We start from the raw sequence: 17,302 nt of genomic DNA, 5'->3' as shown, positions 1-17,302 counted from the left end.
AAGTTTGGGTATGTGGGAAGGAGAAACTAGGAAACTGACCGAAGGCATTTCCTGGAATTCAAGGGATTATCAAAGATGGGCTGTATCCTGGACCCAGAGATCTGAGGTGATCAGATCCCAGACTGGAGCAAAGTGTTGTAGGTGGTCCACCCACCAAGGTGGAGGTTTGCCAGGACTGGGCATGAGTTGAACTTTTTGGGATGCCCCATCTGGGTGGAGGAAGATTTGCTGTTTTTTTGGGATGTGAAGAGTAGCTCTTGGATGGAAAGAAGGGCTTGAAGGGCCTTCAAGTACTTTTGAGTCTTAAAGCATGCCTGGACAAGGATAGTTGTCAGACCTGTAAAAGGAATAGCCCTCCAACTTTCAGGAATGACAATAAATCCTTCTGGTAGAAGAGAGGAACTTCTTCTTGTTGTCAAGACTCAACAGAGGCCTCATTCATCCTTTCATGGAAGAGTGTCTTCCCTTTGAACTTGGCTGACATAAGGACAGCTTTGATTGAGGTTTCATTCCAATTACACAGTCAAAGAGGTATCTTGGGTATCACAAGAGAGGCTGTGGTCCTACCAGAGTATCAGACAGTATTAAGAAGTCTGTCAGAGAGAAGAAATTGTGTCAAAAAGTTCACTGAAAGGCAGCTGCAGGATCTCAAGCTTTTCAGAATGGAGAGCTTTTAGCCAGGCTAGAAAAGCCTTGGAAATAAGGAAAAGGAAGGAAGCCATCTCAGATATTAGAATGTTAAGATTCCATGGCTTTGTGTAGCACTACCTTGATCTTGCAGACCATCTGGTGTTTGGATAAATTATCAACTTCTAGAGGTAGGCAAGAGTCCCAACAAGTGAAGCATCTGCCTCATCCACAGCTAGAAGTATGAATTCCCTACAATTGGGCATGTAGAAGTAGAAATTTCCAATATTTTGTTAAATAGTGGGACCTTATCCTGTCTAAACATGTTCAGTAAGAATATGTTTGAAAGTTTGACCAAGAGCGCTAACTCTTTTAGGTCTGGGCACTTGGAGCATGAATTCCAACTCAGGAGAATAATTTCTAAGCATCCTGCATAGTAGGAGAGATGTAAGGTTTTCTAGCATCTTAGAAGCCTATCTTCCTGAACACTCTAGGCCCAGGGTTCCTCAGAATACTTCAACGAGAAGACCGATCATGGGAGAGAAGCTTCTTGACAGTTTTGTCTGTTAGCAATCTTCCTTCACAATATGCAACTACAGGGAGATATTAGGCATGTTCTAGCGTGCACACTCGTAGCAACAGCTAAGTCCAATATGTCTGGCTAGCACACTACACAAACTGAGGATATGCCTTAAAATGAGTCTCAAGATTTCTCATGCAGAGATTCCATAACAGGAGTGGCAGACAAATCAATGTGGAAAGGATTTCTCAGAGTTACTTCTCTGGGCTTTACTAAGTACCAAGGATGTTGGCCTACAGTATTTTAATTACAGTTTTTTATCCCACTGTTAGTCCAAGAAGCTCAGTGTGACTCACATGGTTCACCCTTCCTCCTCATCCACACCATTTTACCCTCACACCTGCCCTGTGAGGCAAGTTAGGCTGAGTATATGTGACTGGCCCAAGGTCACCCACAGTTTGGGGCTTCATGACCAAGTGGGGAACTGAACTCAGGTCTCCCCAATCCTAGTCCAACACTTTAATCACTACACTGGTTCTCCACCGGCTTAGGAGTTGGAAATCATAAGTGCAGCCATAGTATAAATTCTTAAAACAATCTAAGGAATATTAGGGAAGTGTGCTAGAAATTGTAATAATCTTAGAGAACTTACTACCTTATCAATATTACAGAGAACTGGCAGGCTATTGGAGGTAGCATATAGTCATCATGATAGCCTTAACCTCCATGATTTGGCCTATTCTCTTTTAGAGTCATCTAAATTAGTGGCCATCACTACATCTTGTGGCAGTAAATTCCATAGTGAACTATGTGCTGTGTGAAGAATATCATTTTTATTTTCTACTTGATGGCAGATACTATTTGATAGCTGATAATGAATAGTAGAAACTAGGTCATGAACTGCTTTTCCCTGTGAGACACTTGTGTCAAGCGAAGTCTGGGTTGTTGTTGTTGTTTTTGTTAAATAGTCCCAGTTCATCTTCCCATTTCTTCCTCCTCCCTTTGGAGTCTGGAGACTTCAGACAGAGAAAAAGATCCTTAAAAACACGGAGCATGAGATGTTGTTTATCAGAAATCTACTTCTTGACTTGGATGGGATTAAAGAAAGGGGCTTGGTGTTAGCAGCTACCCGAACTCAGCTCCCATACAAAATCTGATTGGCTTACTCTCTGTCTGAGTGATTAAATTGTCCCAGAACACTTTTAAGTGTCACAAGCAAATTGAGTCACCAAGAGCTAACTCTGGACGTAAATTTGGTATTGCATCAGTGAGAAGATGTTAAAATGAGAGGAAACAAAACTTGGACTTCCCAACAGCCAGCTAGGAGGGAGAGATGGAAATGCAAATGCACCAGTGAGAGTAAAGACCCTGTTCTTGCCAGTGGATTCTGATTTCCCTCCTTCCCTTCCAGACAATACTTAATTGAGAGCTTGCAGGGCTCAAGCTACCTGAAAATCATAGCCTCCATAAACATAAGAGCCTTTCCTCCAGTGAATAGCTGCCAGATGCAATTAAGGAGTAAGTAACTTACAGATATGATGGCCAGGCCCACACAGCACTGCACACACAGGAGGAAAAACTATCTTCCTGCCTTCTTCAACAACCTGGGTATCAGTTGCCAGGGCCAAAGAGGGCAGAGGGGGGATCAATTTTTATACTAGTTCAACTAGAAATGGGAAGTTTCTCTTGTAATATCATTATTAAGGAATCATTGAACCCAACAGAAATAATCTCTGGACAAGTATTACACAGCTACACAAAAGCAATCCAAGATCAAAAGCAAATAAACATAGTTTATAAATAATCCTTATTTTGTTTAGAAAACTAGAGACACTTTTTTTTAAATAGGAGCAAGGGAGCACTGCCCCATTAGCTGCACCATTCCTTCTCTTCAATTTCCTAACCCTCACTCACTTTCAAACTTGCCCTGACTTCCATTCTGGCTAGTATAGGAGACAGCTAGTTTGAGCATCCATTTCTGTAGCTTGGAGGACAAAGGATACCCAGAGCCCCTTGAAGCAGCACTTCTTGAAGGCCTTCCTTGTCCCTCACCTTCCCACCACACAGGCGAGGTGTGGGACAACAGAAGCTGGCTCCATTAGGAGCCACCACCTCAGGGATAGCCTTGAGATGGCATTTCTCAAAGGCTTCCTTTGTCTGCCTTTCCCAGTGACTTAGTTCACATGTAACTGCAGCGAGTCCTGGGATGTTTAACCCAAGAATTGCCACTGGTGAATGGACAAGTTAAAAGCCAAGGAAAGCTTCGTTTTCGGGTACCAACCCAAGAACTCCATGTTCCTGGGTTGTTTCATGACTTTCGAACCCAGAAACTGTGGGTTAACTCTAGGTTAAACAACCCAAGGTTAACCAGGAATGGTCCGTGGTTCATTCCTGAGTTAACTCTGGATTTCTAACCCAAAGATAACCCAGTTTCTGGGGTTGTTAACTGAAAGAAGCAACGAGTGTGTGGCTAGTCACTGGGTTAAACATCCCAGGAATTGCCACCATTACTTGCAAACCAGGTCAATAAGTCATGCATGGGGGAGGTGAGGAGGGAGAAAGTCCAGCTCCCTCTTCCCCATTGCTCAGCTAGTTCCTGCCCCCCACGGTCTGAATGGGAGGACCAGGTGAACAGAAGGAAGCTGCTATGTTTTTGTGAGCAGCTGGGGACTGCAGGGCAGGGGAAGAGAGTGCACAAATTCCCTGCAGTCTCTCCCACCTCCATCTCAGCTGACTGGTAAAGAAACAACCAAGGAGCACCTATGACTGTTGCAACTTTTTTTTTTTTTTAAGTCCTTCTATTCTCTCTTCTTTTTTTTTTAAGGCATCAAGCTCTTCTTAGCTGGCTGGCACACACATGCTTATGTGTGGAAGACAATGAAAATGAATACCCATTTTTGCCCCTAGCTCTGCCCTTCTCTATTGGCTGCCCTGTCTTCCACCCCACCAACCACTACTGGGAAACACATATGAATACATTTCAGTTATGTAAACAGAATATTTTGGAAAAAGCTAGAATACGGGGGAAATGGTGTGGGCTGGAAAAAGGGGGAACTGAATTGCACACTGCACAGAAAACTGACTGCTTATCCACTTTAACAGATTTTAGTGATTTTACCACAGTTCAATTTCGTATTCACAAGAGCGTTGATTAGAAATGTGCTTTATGAAACAACCCTTAAAGTAGATAGATTCTCAAGATTCCAAATTGTATCAGAGTTGATTCAAGAAGTTACACACAGCATGCTACTTTAATAACTGGTTATCATGGTTTTTAGTAACTATATGAACTTCCCTTTGAAATTTTTATTTTGGATAAGAACAGATCAATCCTATAAAGTTTAGGAAAAACAACAAATTAATGTTAATCGAGTAGTGATGCAAAACAGCTTCCTGTGTTCTCTAGTCACTATTTTCAGATATTATTCAGCAAAAAAGACAGGGAAAGATTTGCAACTCCGTGTTCTTTCCCTTTCTCCCCTTCTATATGGCACTAACAGTTTAAAAGTTTCATAAAAGAAGTCACCTTTCTCTATATATAAATACCAGGCAAAGAGAAAGAAAGTATCTTTACACCATGGACAAGAGAAGTACAAACCAAATAATCTAAGAAGGTCCAGATGAAACTAAGCCCCAGCAATAAATTGGCCAGTTTGACTACAGATTTCAGCAGGTTGGATAGCTTAGAAGGAAAGTAAGTAAAGAAGAATGTTACACTGCTCCAAACAAATATTACAGCATTTATACCCACACAAGTATTTTTCAGTTATGTCTCATTCACCTTAATAACTAAGCATTAATTATGCTTTTAACTGGGACAGAATGCAATTTGTCCAGGACTATCCAGTAAGTTGCTAAGAATCTAAATTCATGATGTTAAAATCATTCAGTGTAATTGCCCACTCTGGGTCTCTAACAAGTAGCAACAATAAAGCATGCAAAGCACAAGTCCATTTTCAGATGTCCAAACATTTGGATAAACTGATTATCTAGACCCATTTCAGTCGGGCTTCAGGCCTGGGCATGGGACAGAAACGGCCTTGGTCGCCTTGGTGGATGATATGAGGAGGGCTCTGGATAGGGGCGAATTTCTTGTTCTCCTCAACCTCTCAGCGGCTTTGGATACCGTTGACCACGGTATCCTCCTGGACCGCCTGGAGGGCTTGGGCATTGGAGACACTGTATTGCGGTGGTTCCGGTCCTTCCTCTCCAGCAAGTACCAGAGGGTAGCACTGGGAGAGGAGGTTTCGGACCCGTGGCCACTTACTTGTGGGGTGCCACAGGGTTCCATCCTCTCCCCGATGCTATTTAACATCTATGTGAAGCCACTGGGGGCTATCATCAGGAGGTTTGGGGTGCAGTGTCATCAATATGCGGATGACACGCAGCTCTACCTCTCATTCAAATCTTCACCAAGGTTGGCCATAGAATCCCTGTCCAAATGTCTGGAGACGGTGAGTGGCTGGATGGGGAGGAATAAGCTGAAGCTGAACCCTGACAAGACCGAGGTACTTTTGGTGGGAGACAAGAGGAGGCTGGGGGATGTCGACCTGGTGTTGAATGGGGTACGGCTACCCTTGAAAGACCAGGTCCGCAGCCTGGGGGTCATTTTGGACTCCCAGCTGTCCATGGAGGCTCAGGTGTCAGCTGTGAGCCGGTCAGCGCTGTATCAACTCCATCTGATATGGCGGCTGCGCCCCTTCCTTCCCGACCATCTGCTTCCATCGGTAGTACATGCCCTGGTCTCCTCTCGTTTAGACTACTGTAATGCGCTCTACGTGGGGTTACCCTTGAAGATGGTTCGGAAGCTGCAGCTGGTACAGAACGCGGCGGCTCGCCTGATTGAAGGCAGCCGCCGGCGAGATCACATCACTCCAGTGCTGAAGGAGTTGCACTGGTTACCAGTTGTTTTCCGGGCCAAATTCAAGGTGTTGGTTTTGACCTTTAAAACCCTATATGGTTCTGGCCCAGCCTATCTTAAGTAGCGCCTCCAGCAACACCAGACAGGCCGCTTAACAAGATCAGCCTCAGATGGCCTTCTCTCTGTCCCATCAGCCAGGACAGCTAGACTGGTGGGGACGAGGGAGAGGGCCTTCTCGGTGGTGGCCCCCACTCTGTGGAACTCCCTCCCTAGGGAACTCCGTCATGCCCCCTCTTTAATGAGCTTCCGTTGTGCATTAAAAACGTGGTTGTTCAGGCAGGCAAGCTAGCGGAGATGACAGTATTCCAGCCGAGTTATTTAAAATCCTAAAAGATGATGCTGTTAAAGTGCTGCATTCAATATGCCAACAAATCTGGAACACTCAACAGTGGCCACAAGACTGGAAAAGGTCAGTTTACATTCCAATTCCAAAGAAGGGCAACGCCAAAGAGTGTTCAAACTACTGCACAATTGCGCTCATTTCACATGCCAGCAAGGTGATGCTCCAAATCCTACAAGCTAGGCTTCAGCAGTATGCGAACCGAGAACTACCGGAAGTACAAGCTGGGTTTCGAAGAGGCAGAGGAACTAGAGATCAAATCGCCAACATTCGCTGCATCATGGAGAAAGCAAGAGAATTCCAGAAAAACGTCTATTTCTGCTTCATTGACTACGCTAAAGCCTTTGATTGTGTGGATCACAACAAACTGTGGCAAATTCTTAAAGTGATGGGAGTACCAGACCACCTTACCTGTCTCCTGAGAAACCTGTACGAGGGTCAAGAAGCAACAGTAAGAACCAGACATGGAACAACCGATTGGTTCAAAATTGGGAAAGGAGTACGACAAGGCTGCATATTGTCGCCCTGCTTATTTAACTTATATGCAGAGTACATCATGAGAAATGCCGGGTTGGGTGAATCAGAGGTCGGAATTAAGATTGCCGGGAGAATTATCAACAACCTCCGATATGCAGACGATACCACCCTAATGGCAGAAAGCGAAGAGGATCTAAAGAGCCTCTTGTTGAGGTTGAAAGAGGAGAGTGCAAAAGCTGGTTTGAAACTCAACATTAAAAAAACTAAGATCATGGCATCTGGCCCCATCACTTCCTGGCATATAGAAGGGGAAGAAATGGAAGCAGTGACAGATTTTACTTTCTTGGGTTCCAAGATCACCGCAGACGGTGACTGTAGCCATGAAATTAAAAGACGCTTGCTCCTTGGGAGGAAAGCTATGGCCAACCTAGACAGCATAGTAAGAAGCAGGGACATCACCTGGCCGACAAAGGTCCGTCTAATCAAAGCTATGGTTTTCCCAGTAGTAATGTATGGCTGTGAGAGCTGGACTATAAGGAAGGCTGAGCACCGAAGAATTGATGCTTTCGAACCGTGGTGCTGGAGAAGACTCTTACGAGTCCCCTGGACTGCAAGGAGGTCAAATCAGTCCATCCTAAAGGAAATCAACCCTGAGTGCTCATTGGAAGGACAGATAATGAAGCTGAAGCTCCAATATTTTGGCCACCTAATGCGAAGAGAAAACTCCCTGGAAAAGACCCTGATGCTGGGAAAGACTGAAGGCAAAAGGAGAAGGGGACGGCAGAGGATGAGATGGCTAGATAGTATCACCGATGCAATGAATATGAACTTGAGCACGCTCCGGGAGAGAGCGCAGGACAGGAAGGCCTGGCGTGCTATGGTCCATGGGGTCACGAAGAGTCGGACACAACTGAACGACTGAACAACAAAAGGGTATTTTAAAAAAAAAAATTATGGTAAAATTTTATTGTTTTAAATTGTTTTATGGTGGGTTGTACATCGCCCAGAGTGGCTGGGTGACCAGCCAGATGGGCGATTAATAAATTTAATAAATAAAAAAAAAATGAACCAACTTGCACATGCATACTTTCTTCTTTCACTTCCTGTAATATCTGAAGTCTAGTACTGGGCCCTCAGTAAAATATAATCCATAAGGTTTTAAATACGTTAATACTTTACTCTGGCTGATTGTGACAAACATATAGCTCAATGGCAGAGCGCATGCTTTGCATGCATTAGGTCCTAGTTAAAATATCTGGTAGTAAGGCTGGAAAAGACCTCCATCTTCAAAACTGCTTCTAGTCAAAGTGGACAGTACTGGCCCAAAGGATTAGTGTTGTAACTAAGTACAGTTGGGGCCAGAAATATTGGAACAAGGATAACTGTTTTGGCAGTTGGCCTCTGTACACCACCACACTGAAGTTGAAAGGAAACACACCCAGATGGGAGCGAAGTCAGGACTTTCAGCTGTAATTCAAGGGGTTTGGCAAAAGTGGGGCACTAACCATTCAGGAAGTACAGCCAGTGGCATACATACACACCCGTCGTTGGTGGCTCATAAGTAATGGAACAAGCCAACATCATTTCAAACTTAAGGATCTCCTTTAATACCTGGATGAAAATCCTTTGCAGTCAATGACTGCCTGAGGCCTGGAACCCATGGACATGACCAAATGCTGAGTTTCCTCCCTCAAGATGCTTTGCCAGGCCTTTACTGCAGCTGCCCTTAGCTGCTGCTTGGTTGTGGGTCTTTCTGCCTTCAGTCTTGTCTTCAGTAAATGAAAAGCATGCTCTATTGGGTTGAAATCAGGTGACTGACTTGGCCATTGAAGGACATCCCACTTCTTTGCCTGGAGAAACTCTTGGGTAGCTTTTGCTGTATGTTTTGGGTCATTATCCATCTGCAGTATGAAGCGGCATCCTATCAGTTTGGCAGCATTCGGCTGAATCTGAGCAGAAAGTATAGCCCTATATACTTCAGAATTCATCCTGCTGCTTTTATCAGCAGTCAGGTCATCAATAAACACCAGTGACCCGGTTCCATTGGCAGCCATAAATGCCCATGCCATAACACTGCCTCCACATGTTTGACAGATGATGTGGTATGCTTCGGATCATGAGCTGTTCCTTTCCATCCTCATACTTTTCTCTTCCCATCATTCTGATACAAGTTAATCTTGGTTTCATCAGTCCAAAGAATCTTACACCATGAGCAGAATTCTGCGGTCATCCACTTTAGTTGTCTTCCGTGGTCTTCCAGGCCTTTTGCTGTTGCTGAGCTTGCCAGTTAATTCCTTCTTTGTCAGGATGTTCCAAACTGTTGTACTGGCCACTCCCACTGTTTTTGCTCTCTCTCTGATGAGCTTATTTTGTTTCCTCAGCCTAATGATGGCCTCCTTCACTCGCATGGACACCTCTTTGGACCTCATGTTGGGAGTTCCAGTGAACAGCTACCAAATGCAAATGGAACACTCAGAAACACCTCCAGGCCTTTTATCTGCTTGACTGGCCATGGGGTACCCAGGAAACAGGCCACGCCTGGCCATGCAGCTGCTTATCAGCCATTCGTTCCATTACTTATAAGCCACCAACGATGGGTGTGTGTGTGTATGCCACTGGCTGTACTTCCTGAATGGGTAGTGCCCCACTTTTGTCAAACCCCTTGAATTACAGCTGAAAGTTCTGACTTCGCTCCCATCTGGGTGTGTTTTCTTTCAACTTCAGTGTGGTGGTGTACAGAGGCCAACTGCCAAAATAGTTATCCTTGTTCCAATATTTCTGGCCCTGTTTAAAGTAGGTTCTTATATACAGTGCCAGTAATATATCTCCAATATTAAATTCAGCCATGCAGTTTGCCACTCACTTGTGGCAAATAGCAACTGACCCCAGATAAGCAGCTCTACATAAAGCTGTATGTCACTTCATGTATTTTTGAACAGAGACATTATTTATAAATACCATAGACAAGTCGTATAGGCCTAAACTCCTAGCATAGCACTATGTTTGCCAGGCTGGGGAAACAGCACTCTGATGGCTGTGCTAACAAATTTCAGTGTTCTGGCCTTTAATCCTCTCAAGAATGTATGCAGCCCCCACCTCTTCTGGCCTTAATACAATCACCATCACACAGCACTGATTCACTATAACAGTTGGGTGAAGAAGCAGAGCAGGGGATGAGAACTTTTCGTAAAATTATTCACAAGGAAGAATATAACTTATTAAGCATCAGAATACAGTACTATGCTATTGTGTTGGTGGACTAATCTGAACTCTGACAACTCTAGCATTAAAACCTTCCATCAGCAACAGATTTAGGCAGCTGCATTTAAAAAAAAAACAGGCTAAGGTTGCTGATTAAACAGTAGTAGCACAACAAGTATGAATCAGTTTTACAGACTGCAACTTGCCATTTAGTATCTGTTCAGTACCATAATAATAATTTGTTATATAGAACACTTGCACCTGAGAGCAGAGAAAGATCTCTGAACTGTCTAAGACTCATCTAAACAGATGCTGAAAAGCAAGTCCATCATATTAAAGGAGTTAAAGTGAAACATCTATTAAAAGCTATGCAATGAGTAACATGCGGTGATTTGAAAACGGTTATACACCCTTCTTCATTAAGTCAACTTCAACCATTTCGATTTTAAGCCAGACTTGCAAATAAATCCACAAAAGTAACTAAATGATAAAGGTGTCAAGCCCACACAAACTCCTACATTATTTACAACACAATCCTATGTCTACTAAGAAGTCCTAATAAGTTCAATGAGACTTACTCCCAGGTAAGTGGGTATAGAATTACAGCCTTACAGTACCAAGAAAGAAAAATTCTCAACATTTAGTTTACAAAAGCTTCCCTACCCAATTGCCAAAAGGCAACATTTTCTTCTCACAAGCAGCTAGGTGTGTGACTTACAGCCCTATTTTAAATGTGTATATATTGACCTGAAATTATATATATATTGACCTGCAACACACAGGTGAGCAAATATCTTCAAGATATAAATAACCTGGAGAGAGCAGCATTCTTCTATTAATTGCCACATGCTCTAGTCTTGTTAATAGTAGCACAGGACTGAAAATCTTGTAAGAATTTCATCTTTATTAGTGCAAAGACTTTGTTTGGAAAGACCTTGTATGAATTTCAAACCCATTTCTGAATAATCAATATGCATATCAATGTTTATCCTAGCCTCATTCTGTTATCTCACTGACCTTGGAACTGCGTTCCTCCAAAATTTCTCCCTCATCAGTTTGCATGGGAACAGAATCTGTGCAAAATTCTGCTGAAATACGAAGTTCTGCCAAATAAAAAAAAATAAGGGAAGAAAACACATTGAAAAAATTAAGTTGGAATTTGAGTTTTTATGACTCATATTGCACATTGCAAATACTGAAACTCTTGGCCCATAAAAATAAGTCATCCAGCATAAGGTATTTCAGTTGTAAGCAGGGGGGAAGTTAGTGGACACAAGTATCTCAGTAGCATCAGCACAGAAGAGACAAGAGGGCTGATGTACACATTATGTATCAAGAGTTTTTGGCCTCATGGATGGAGCCTGTAGAAGGGCTTAATAGCCTCTTTCAGGACAGAAGTAGCTTTAAGAAAAACAATCTGAGCTAGACCCAAATCTGCTGTGTTTCCACGATGGTCAGAATAGGCACAAACCTATTATTTTGTTTAATCACTCAAGAAAGCCCAATCTTCATTCTCATACAGATTGTGGTTTATGAACTCTACTTCTAGAGATAAAAACAAAGTTAGCAGTCTTGCAACGTCTGCCCTAGCATCAACACATGGTACCTTGAAAGATGCAACATCTTTCATGTACAAATTCAAGAAGTATGCCACCTCTTTAATTGAAACAAAGTGGAAAACAAAGGAAGTTACTTAAATCCTTATTGTTGCACAAACAGCTAGTTCCTGACAAACTGCTTCTGTGTTCTTACTGTACAAGTACAAGGACTTCCAGATCTCACAGTATGGGTTTCTGAGCAGAATTAAAATGCCTCAGTGCATTTTTGTAGCATGCACAGAAATGTTGATTTGCTCCTTGAGTATGCATGATTCCTACTGTTGTTCACCTTGCAAGAAAATCAAATCGTGGTTTAAACAGCAACAGTAGAAATGGACCTGGGCTGCAGAAGTAGCAGAACAGAGAAAGACAGTACAGCTCCTATAGTGGAGGGGAGCAACTTTCAGGAGCCAGCTTCTGTGCAGTGTGGAATCTGCATGGGACCTGTGATTAGTGTTCAAGTGTATATTGAAATTTGGAGGAAAGCAAAATCTATGGCAGGCAAAAATGACTGAACTCTCCAAATGTTGAGGGCATCTACCACAATCAAACAAGCTCATTCAAGCAAAACAAAAATATGAAAGGCTATACAAAATTCTATTTTTTAGGAAGGGACAAAGTAAAGAAGAGACATTCCATCCTTCCTTTCCTTCATTGTTACTGCAGGCAACATTGTAGGAAAAGCGTTAAAATAGGCAATTTAACCATCAAGACAGATAATGAAACAGCTTGTTATGAGGTAATCTGGTACCCCATAAAACCAGATTGCTGGTAATATGGGGCAACTTACTTTATGTTTATGGTAACTGGATGTTCTTTGGGAATGGTGTGTACTTCCATAACCTGAGTCCTTCCAGATGTTTTGCACTACCAATCCTATAATTCCTGACCATTGGCCGTACTGGCTGAGGCTGATGGGAACTGTAGCCCACAATATTTGGACACAGCAAGGACCCAGAGAAAGCTCCTATAGAGGATGGGGAACGCTTCTCCAATGCCTATGTTGTAACCAGGCCTTTTCTGCTGAATATCAAGATGATCAGGTCTTGATTACTGTATCACTGTAACTGACATAATTATCTGAATATATGAAGCTTGAGCAATACTGGGCACAGTGTATCTGAAGCCTCACATGAGATTTGGCAGGGCTAGACAAACAATATTTCTGTACTGACAGGTATAATGTGCAACTACTCTACAACAACGGGCTGGTTCACATGATCAAAAAAGCCACCATGGGTTATTTAAGCCACGGTGGATTGCAGGGCATTCAAACTGCCATTTTAAATATTCAAGCCATGGCCGCAGCTTGTCATCTGAACCCAGGTGGTGCGGGATGTGCAAGGGTTAAACAACCCTCATATAACCCATGGCCAGTGCTACGGTTATGCAAAGGTTGTTTAACCCTTGCACAACTTCCGCAGCCTGGATCTGGACAACACTACAAGCTGCGGCTTGAATATTCAAAAACCGCCTGGCACACACCAGAGCTCACCATGATTGTCTGAACTGGGTCATTGTGTCCTTGTTCTCCTAACAGATTTGGTGTATTCCTTCAATAATTGTACAAAATATTGCACATAGGAATTAATCTTTCCTACACATTCTTCATTACATTATGACTTGTGATTCAAAAATAGTCATGCATCAGTACAGGTTTTGCCTTCTGTACCCACCTTATCCCTCTATTCCATTTCCTTATACTAATAATGTACTTGTACTTAAACAGAAGTTACCTTGACTGCTTCTCAGGGCTAATGAAGCCCGAAAGGACCCGTCCTGGCTACATTCAGTGCAAAAGTCAATCCACTGTAAAAGAGAAGGAGCACAGTTACAACTGTTCAAAACAAATAAGCACAGCAGGTAAGAACTCCCTTTAAAAGCTTGTCTAACTTCAAAGTGAACAAGGCAGCACAAGTTATCTTAAGAGAGATTTGTTTTGTTTTTGCAGTTTTTATTTTTATAACTAGCAAAGATTGCAGGAAACTTTCACATAAAGTTAACATAACATGATTGCACTTGCTGTTTTAAAACTGACACTGACAATCCAGAAAAACACTGCATTACAATGCTGTTTTACGGATTGCCATAATAAAGTAACTGGCTAAAATACATTGTGGCTGTTAAGACCAAACAGCTCCTCATACTGGTGTACTAAATTACACCCTGCAGCTCCTAAATTAGCAAAAGAACCTAAAGGTGAGAAGCAGGAAGCATGGTGGCAGCCACTGATATGCAATTCAGCAGCCTGACATTAATGAAAAGCATCAATCAAGTTGAAGTTGCTCTTTCAAAGAAATCACATTGATATACATTAGATCCCAAAGAGAACTTGTTATGGAAGTCAAGCTGTCCAGACAAAGCAAAAAATGCAATCTAAAGTTACTGGACCATCCAGGGCCACCTTGCAGGCTTGTGAAAACACAATGATATAGGGGAACATGTCCATTAGTAGCTGAGAGTGGCAAGTAAAGAATGTGGGCTGTACCCAGTGTTAGTCTAACTTAAGTGCCATTCATTTCATTGAGTCTACTCTAAGTAGGACTTACATAGGATACAATCCTGAGAGTTGATGTGCTTTGAACACGGTTCAAAGACTCCACTTCAAGCATCCACAGTAGTGAGTCTGATCATTATTGACAAGCAAATCAGATTAATTTTTCCATCGGGTAAGTCTTCTGTGCAACTCATTAAAATAATGCATTAAAAAGAATGCAGGTCTACTATCACAGTGACAATTGGGGGGAGGGGAGAGAGATTGATGCCTGATTTTAGACACCCTAACATAGTCTGGCATTTCAGTTTATAATACTCACACCTAGTTTAGCTGCATTATGTGCTAGCAATAGCTTAACTATTAATGGAATTCACTTTTTCTGTTTTATCACGCACACGTGGAATTTGTTAAAAACATAGCACATGAGAACAAAGCTTTTCACTTTTGATGGGCACATTTCTAGTCATAATGATTTCAGAAAAAACTTTGGGGTTGGGGAAAACTTGGGTATTCCTCATGGACAAAAAGGTTGGAAATGCTCTTGCCTGCTATGAGGCAATATTAGAATTATGTTGGCCACCAGAGGTGGGGCAGGAAGGCGAGTGAAGGAAGATGGAGTGGCTGCAGCACTGCTCAGTCCCTCAGAGCGTTTAGGTATAGTCTGTGACTGGGTTTGCACAACATGATAAGCCATGGTGGGTTGTGAGCCGTGTATATTTTAGAATGACTGGGTTCAGACAACCCACAGGTCACAACCCAACAACAAACCATGGGTTCTTTTCATGGGTTGTTCATAGTTAACAAACCATGGTTTGTTAGTGTGGCCGGATTCAGGGAACACAATAACCCATGTTTCAATAACAATTGACAGCTCAACAACAACCCACACTCAACCCATACTGGGTTATTGTGTGGGTTATTGTGTTGTCTGAACCCAGCCAGTGGCTTCTCATGTTGTCTGAACCTGGCAGCATGGTTCGTTCACCAGGCACAAACCACTCTGACTGGGTTCACACAATACAACAAGCCACTCTGAAACAACATAGCTCATAAGCCACCATGGCTTATCGTGTTGTGCAAACCTATCTCTAGGTGAAGATGTGACAACCTTACACGCTACTAAGCACTTGCTATGGTAAAAACACATTTCAGAAGAGCAAATGCTTTCCATCAAGTAATATACATGCAAACAAAATTTTGCACAACAAAACACACAAAAAATGCATTTCCAAACTGAGAACACACATAGCACTGGGAACGTGTGCTTTAAGGACATTCACAAAATAATCAGTGCCAATAACAAAGAAAGGCACAGTTTCTCATAGTGGTCAGTTTGTCTGGTGTAACAGAGTCTTGAGCGTGACAACTGACCCATCTCTTTAAACCAGTCTTCACCAATCTGGTGACCTCCAGATTTCTGGACAATTCCCAGTGTTCTTGACTACTGACTATACTGACTGAAGCTGATGGGAGTTGAAGTCCAGAACATCTGGAAGGCACCAGATTGGGGAACAGTGCTTTAAAATCTCAAAAAAGAAACTAAAGCCCCCAATGATGTTACATTTCCATGAAAAACAAACTGGTATAACCAAATGTCTACTATATCTAATCACCTATATCAAATCTGCAACACTCACTGGCAAGCAGCAACAACCTACGGACCCAGCACAATCAATTTAAAGAGAAGATTTTTGAGTTAGAGATGGTACTATATGTGTGCTACGTTGTTATGGCTATTTTTAATTTTGCTGCCAATTTTTAGCCTTTCACTGCTCTTTTACTTGATTTTTACTCTTGTATACAGTTTAATTTATTGTTTTGATTTGTCATTAGGCAAGCAGGAAGCCATTTTACTGAAAGCTGGGATAAAAATGTTTTAAATCAAAGTAAGATGAGCAGCCTCTAAACCCTTTCTTCATGCAGCTGAGCTGACAGCTGTGTTCTCGCTATGGTTATTTAGTATACTGCAAGCTACTGTTTAGCCATTTAGATATGAATGTGTGTGCTCCCCCATCCCTACTCCCCTCTTCTGATTACTGAACTACAAACGAACTCTGAGAATGAGTCATTTGTGCACAGAGAAAACAAGCCCTTTTGGCAACTTATCCATAAGGTGAAGGAAACAGAGGCCCCTCCAAATGAGGGAGAGGGCCTTTTCTGTGGTGGCATCCTGATTATGGAACAGCCTGCACCCACCGCCAATAGGCTTGCAGAGCATCATCCTTGTGATCTTTGGGACATCAAATAAAGACTTTTAAATAACTTTTTTTTAAGCTTGGTCCTCTCCATTTAAAATCCAGCATTCTAAATTATCTGTTTTGTTTTACTAGTTTTCATGCTTTTATACTGTATTTTAATATTACATTTGTTTGTGAGCCATCCCAAGCACTTTTGTTATGGGATGGCTATATAAATACAGTAATAAATACAATTTATGGTTAGAAAAGGCTTTTAAAAGTTTAGAAATTTGAAATGATAGAACACTGCAAAATCATTCCATATTTTGAAACCAACTACTCAAAACTTTATTGCAAGTTTAAAAGCCCTCCAATTATCCACCCTCCCTTTTACAGTAATGTTATTAAAGATCACAACATGCATGCAGCCTGAATGGAGTGTTAAATCATGTGTGTCACAGAACTGGCATTAAAATTCTTTCTTGAATCTTTCATTAACCAAAAATATCCTGGTTGTGATTTTCATACAATCAGACAAGGAGTACATTACTGAAAGGTAAGAAGCAGCCTGTCTGTCATGGTAGCTCAAATTATTTTTAAGGGCGGAGTAAAGGGCTAACAGGAGTTTCAGACTTTGTATGCTGAAATAACTAGAAGACAACTGCTCTGCGGCACACAGGGTGAATGTAGATGCAGTGCCAACTCTTTTCCAAACTGCAGGATAGGGACTAGGAGCCAGCTATAGGAATGTGCACTGCCTTCTACAATCCCAATCCTGTCACATTAACCATGGTCAAGGGATATTTTGCCACCAACTTTAACCATGGACAACACCAAGTAGAACAGAAAATCTGGCTTGTGTTAGCTGCTGCGAACTATCCCTAATGTAAACTGAATCCCCAAGTGCAAGACTACCTCTAATCCCTTCCATTGTGCTGTTATTA

The 17,302-nt window shown here is 42.2% G+C and overlaps 1 protein-coding gene across 8 annotated transcripts in view; it reads right to left on the bottom strand.

Annotated features, from left to right (window-relative positions):
* TNRC6B (trinucleotide repeat containing adaptor 6B) overlaps positions 1-17,302 on the bottom strand; it is a 142,481-nt gene that overhangs the window by 121,675 nt on the left and 3,504 nt on the right. For 3 of the 8 annotated variants that reach the window (XM_084809896.1, XM_084809894.1, XM_084809897.1), the window contains exons 2-3: positions 13,421-13,493; positions 11,104-11,189 (exon numbers count right to left, since the gene is read on the bottom strand). In XM_084809896.1, the coding sequence (XP_084666022.1) occupies positions 11,104-11,148 (45 nt within the window). In that variant the 5' untranslated portion in view covers positions 11,149-11,189; positions 13,421-13,493. Of the gene's footprint in view, positions 1-11,103; positions 11,190-13,420; positions 13,494-14,233; positions 14,374-17,302 lie in introns of those variants that run through there. The other 5 variants (XM_084809893.1, XM_084809901.1, XM_084809892.1 and 2 more) reach the window with 4 other exon arrangements.

The sequence above is a fragment of the Heloderma suspectum genome, chromosome 7 (genome assembly GCF_057233095.1).
Source record: "Heloderma suspectum isolate Gila_16-S chromosome 7, 16-S_ref, whole genome shotgun sequence".
Lineage (NCBI taxonomy): Eukaryota > Metazoa > Chordata > Lepidosauria > Squamata > Helodermatidae > Heloderma > Heloderma suspectum.
Note: the sequence above shows the minus strand (reverse complement) of the source record. Positions and strands in the feature narration are given on the sequence as shown.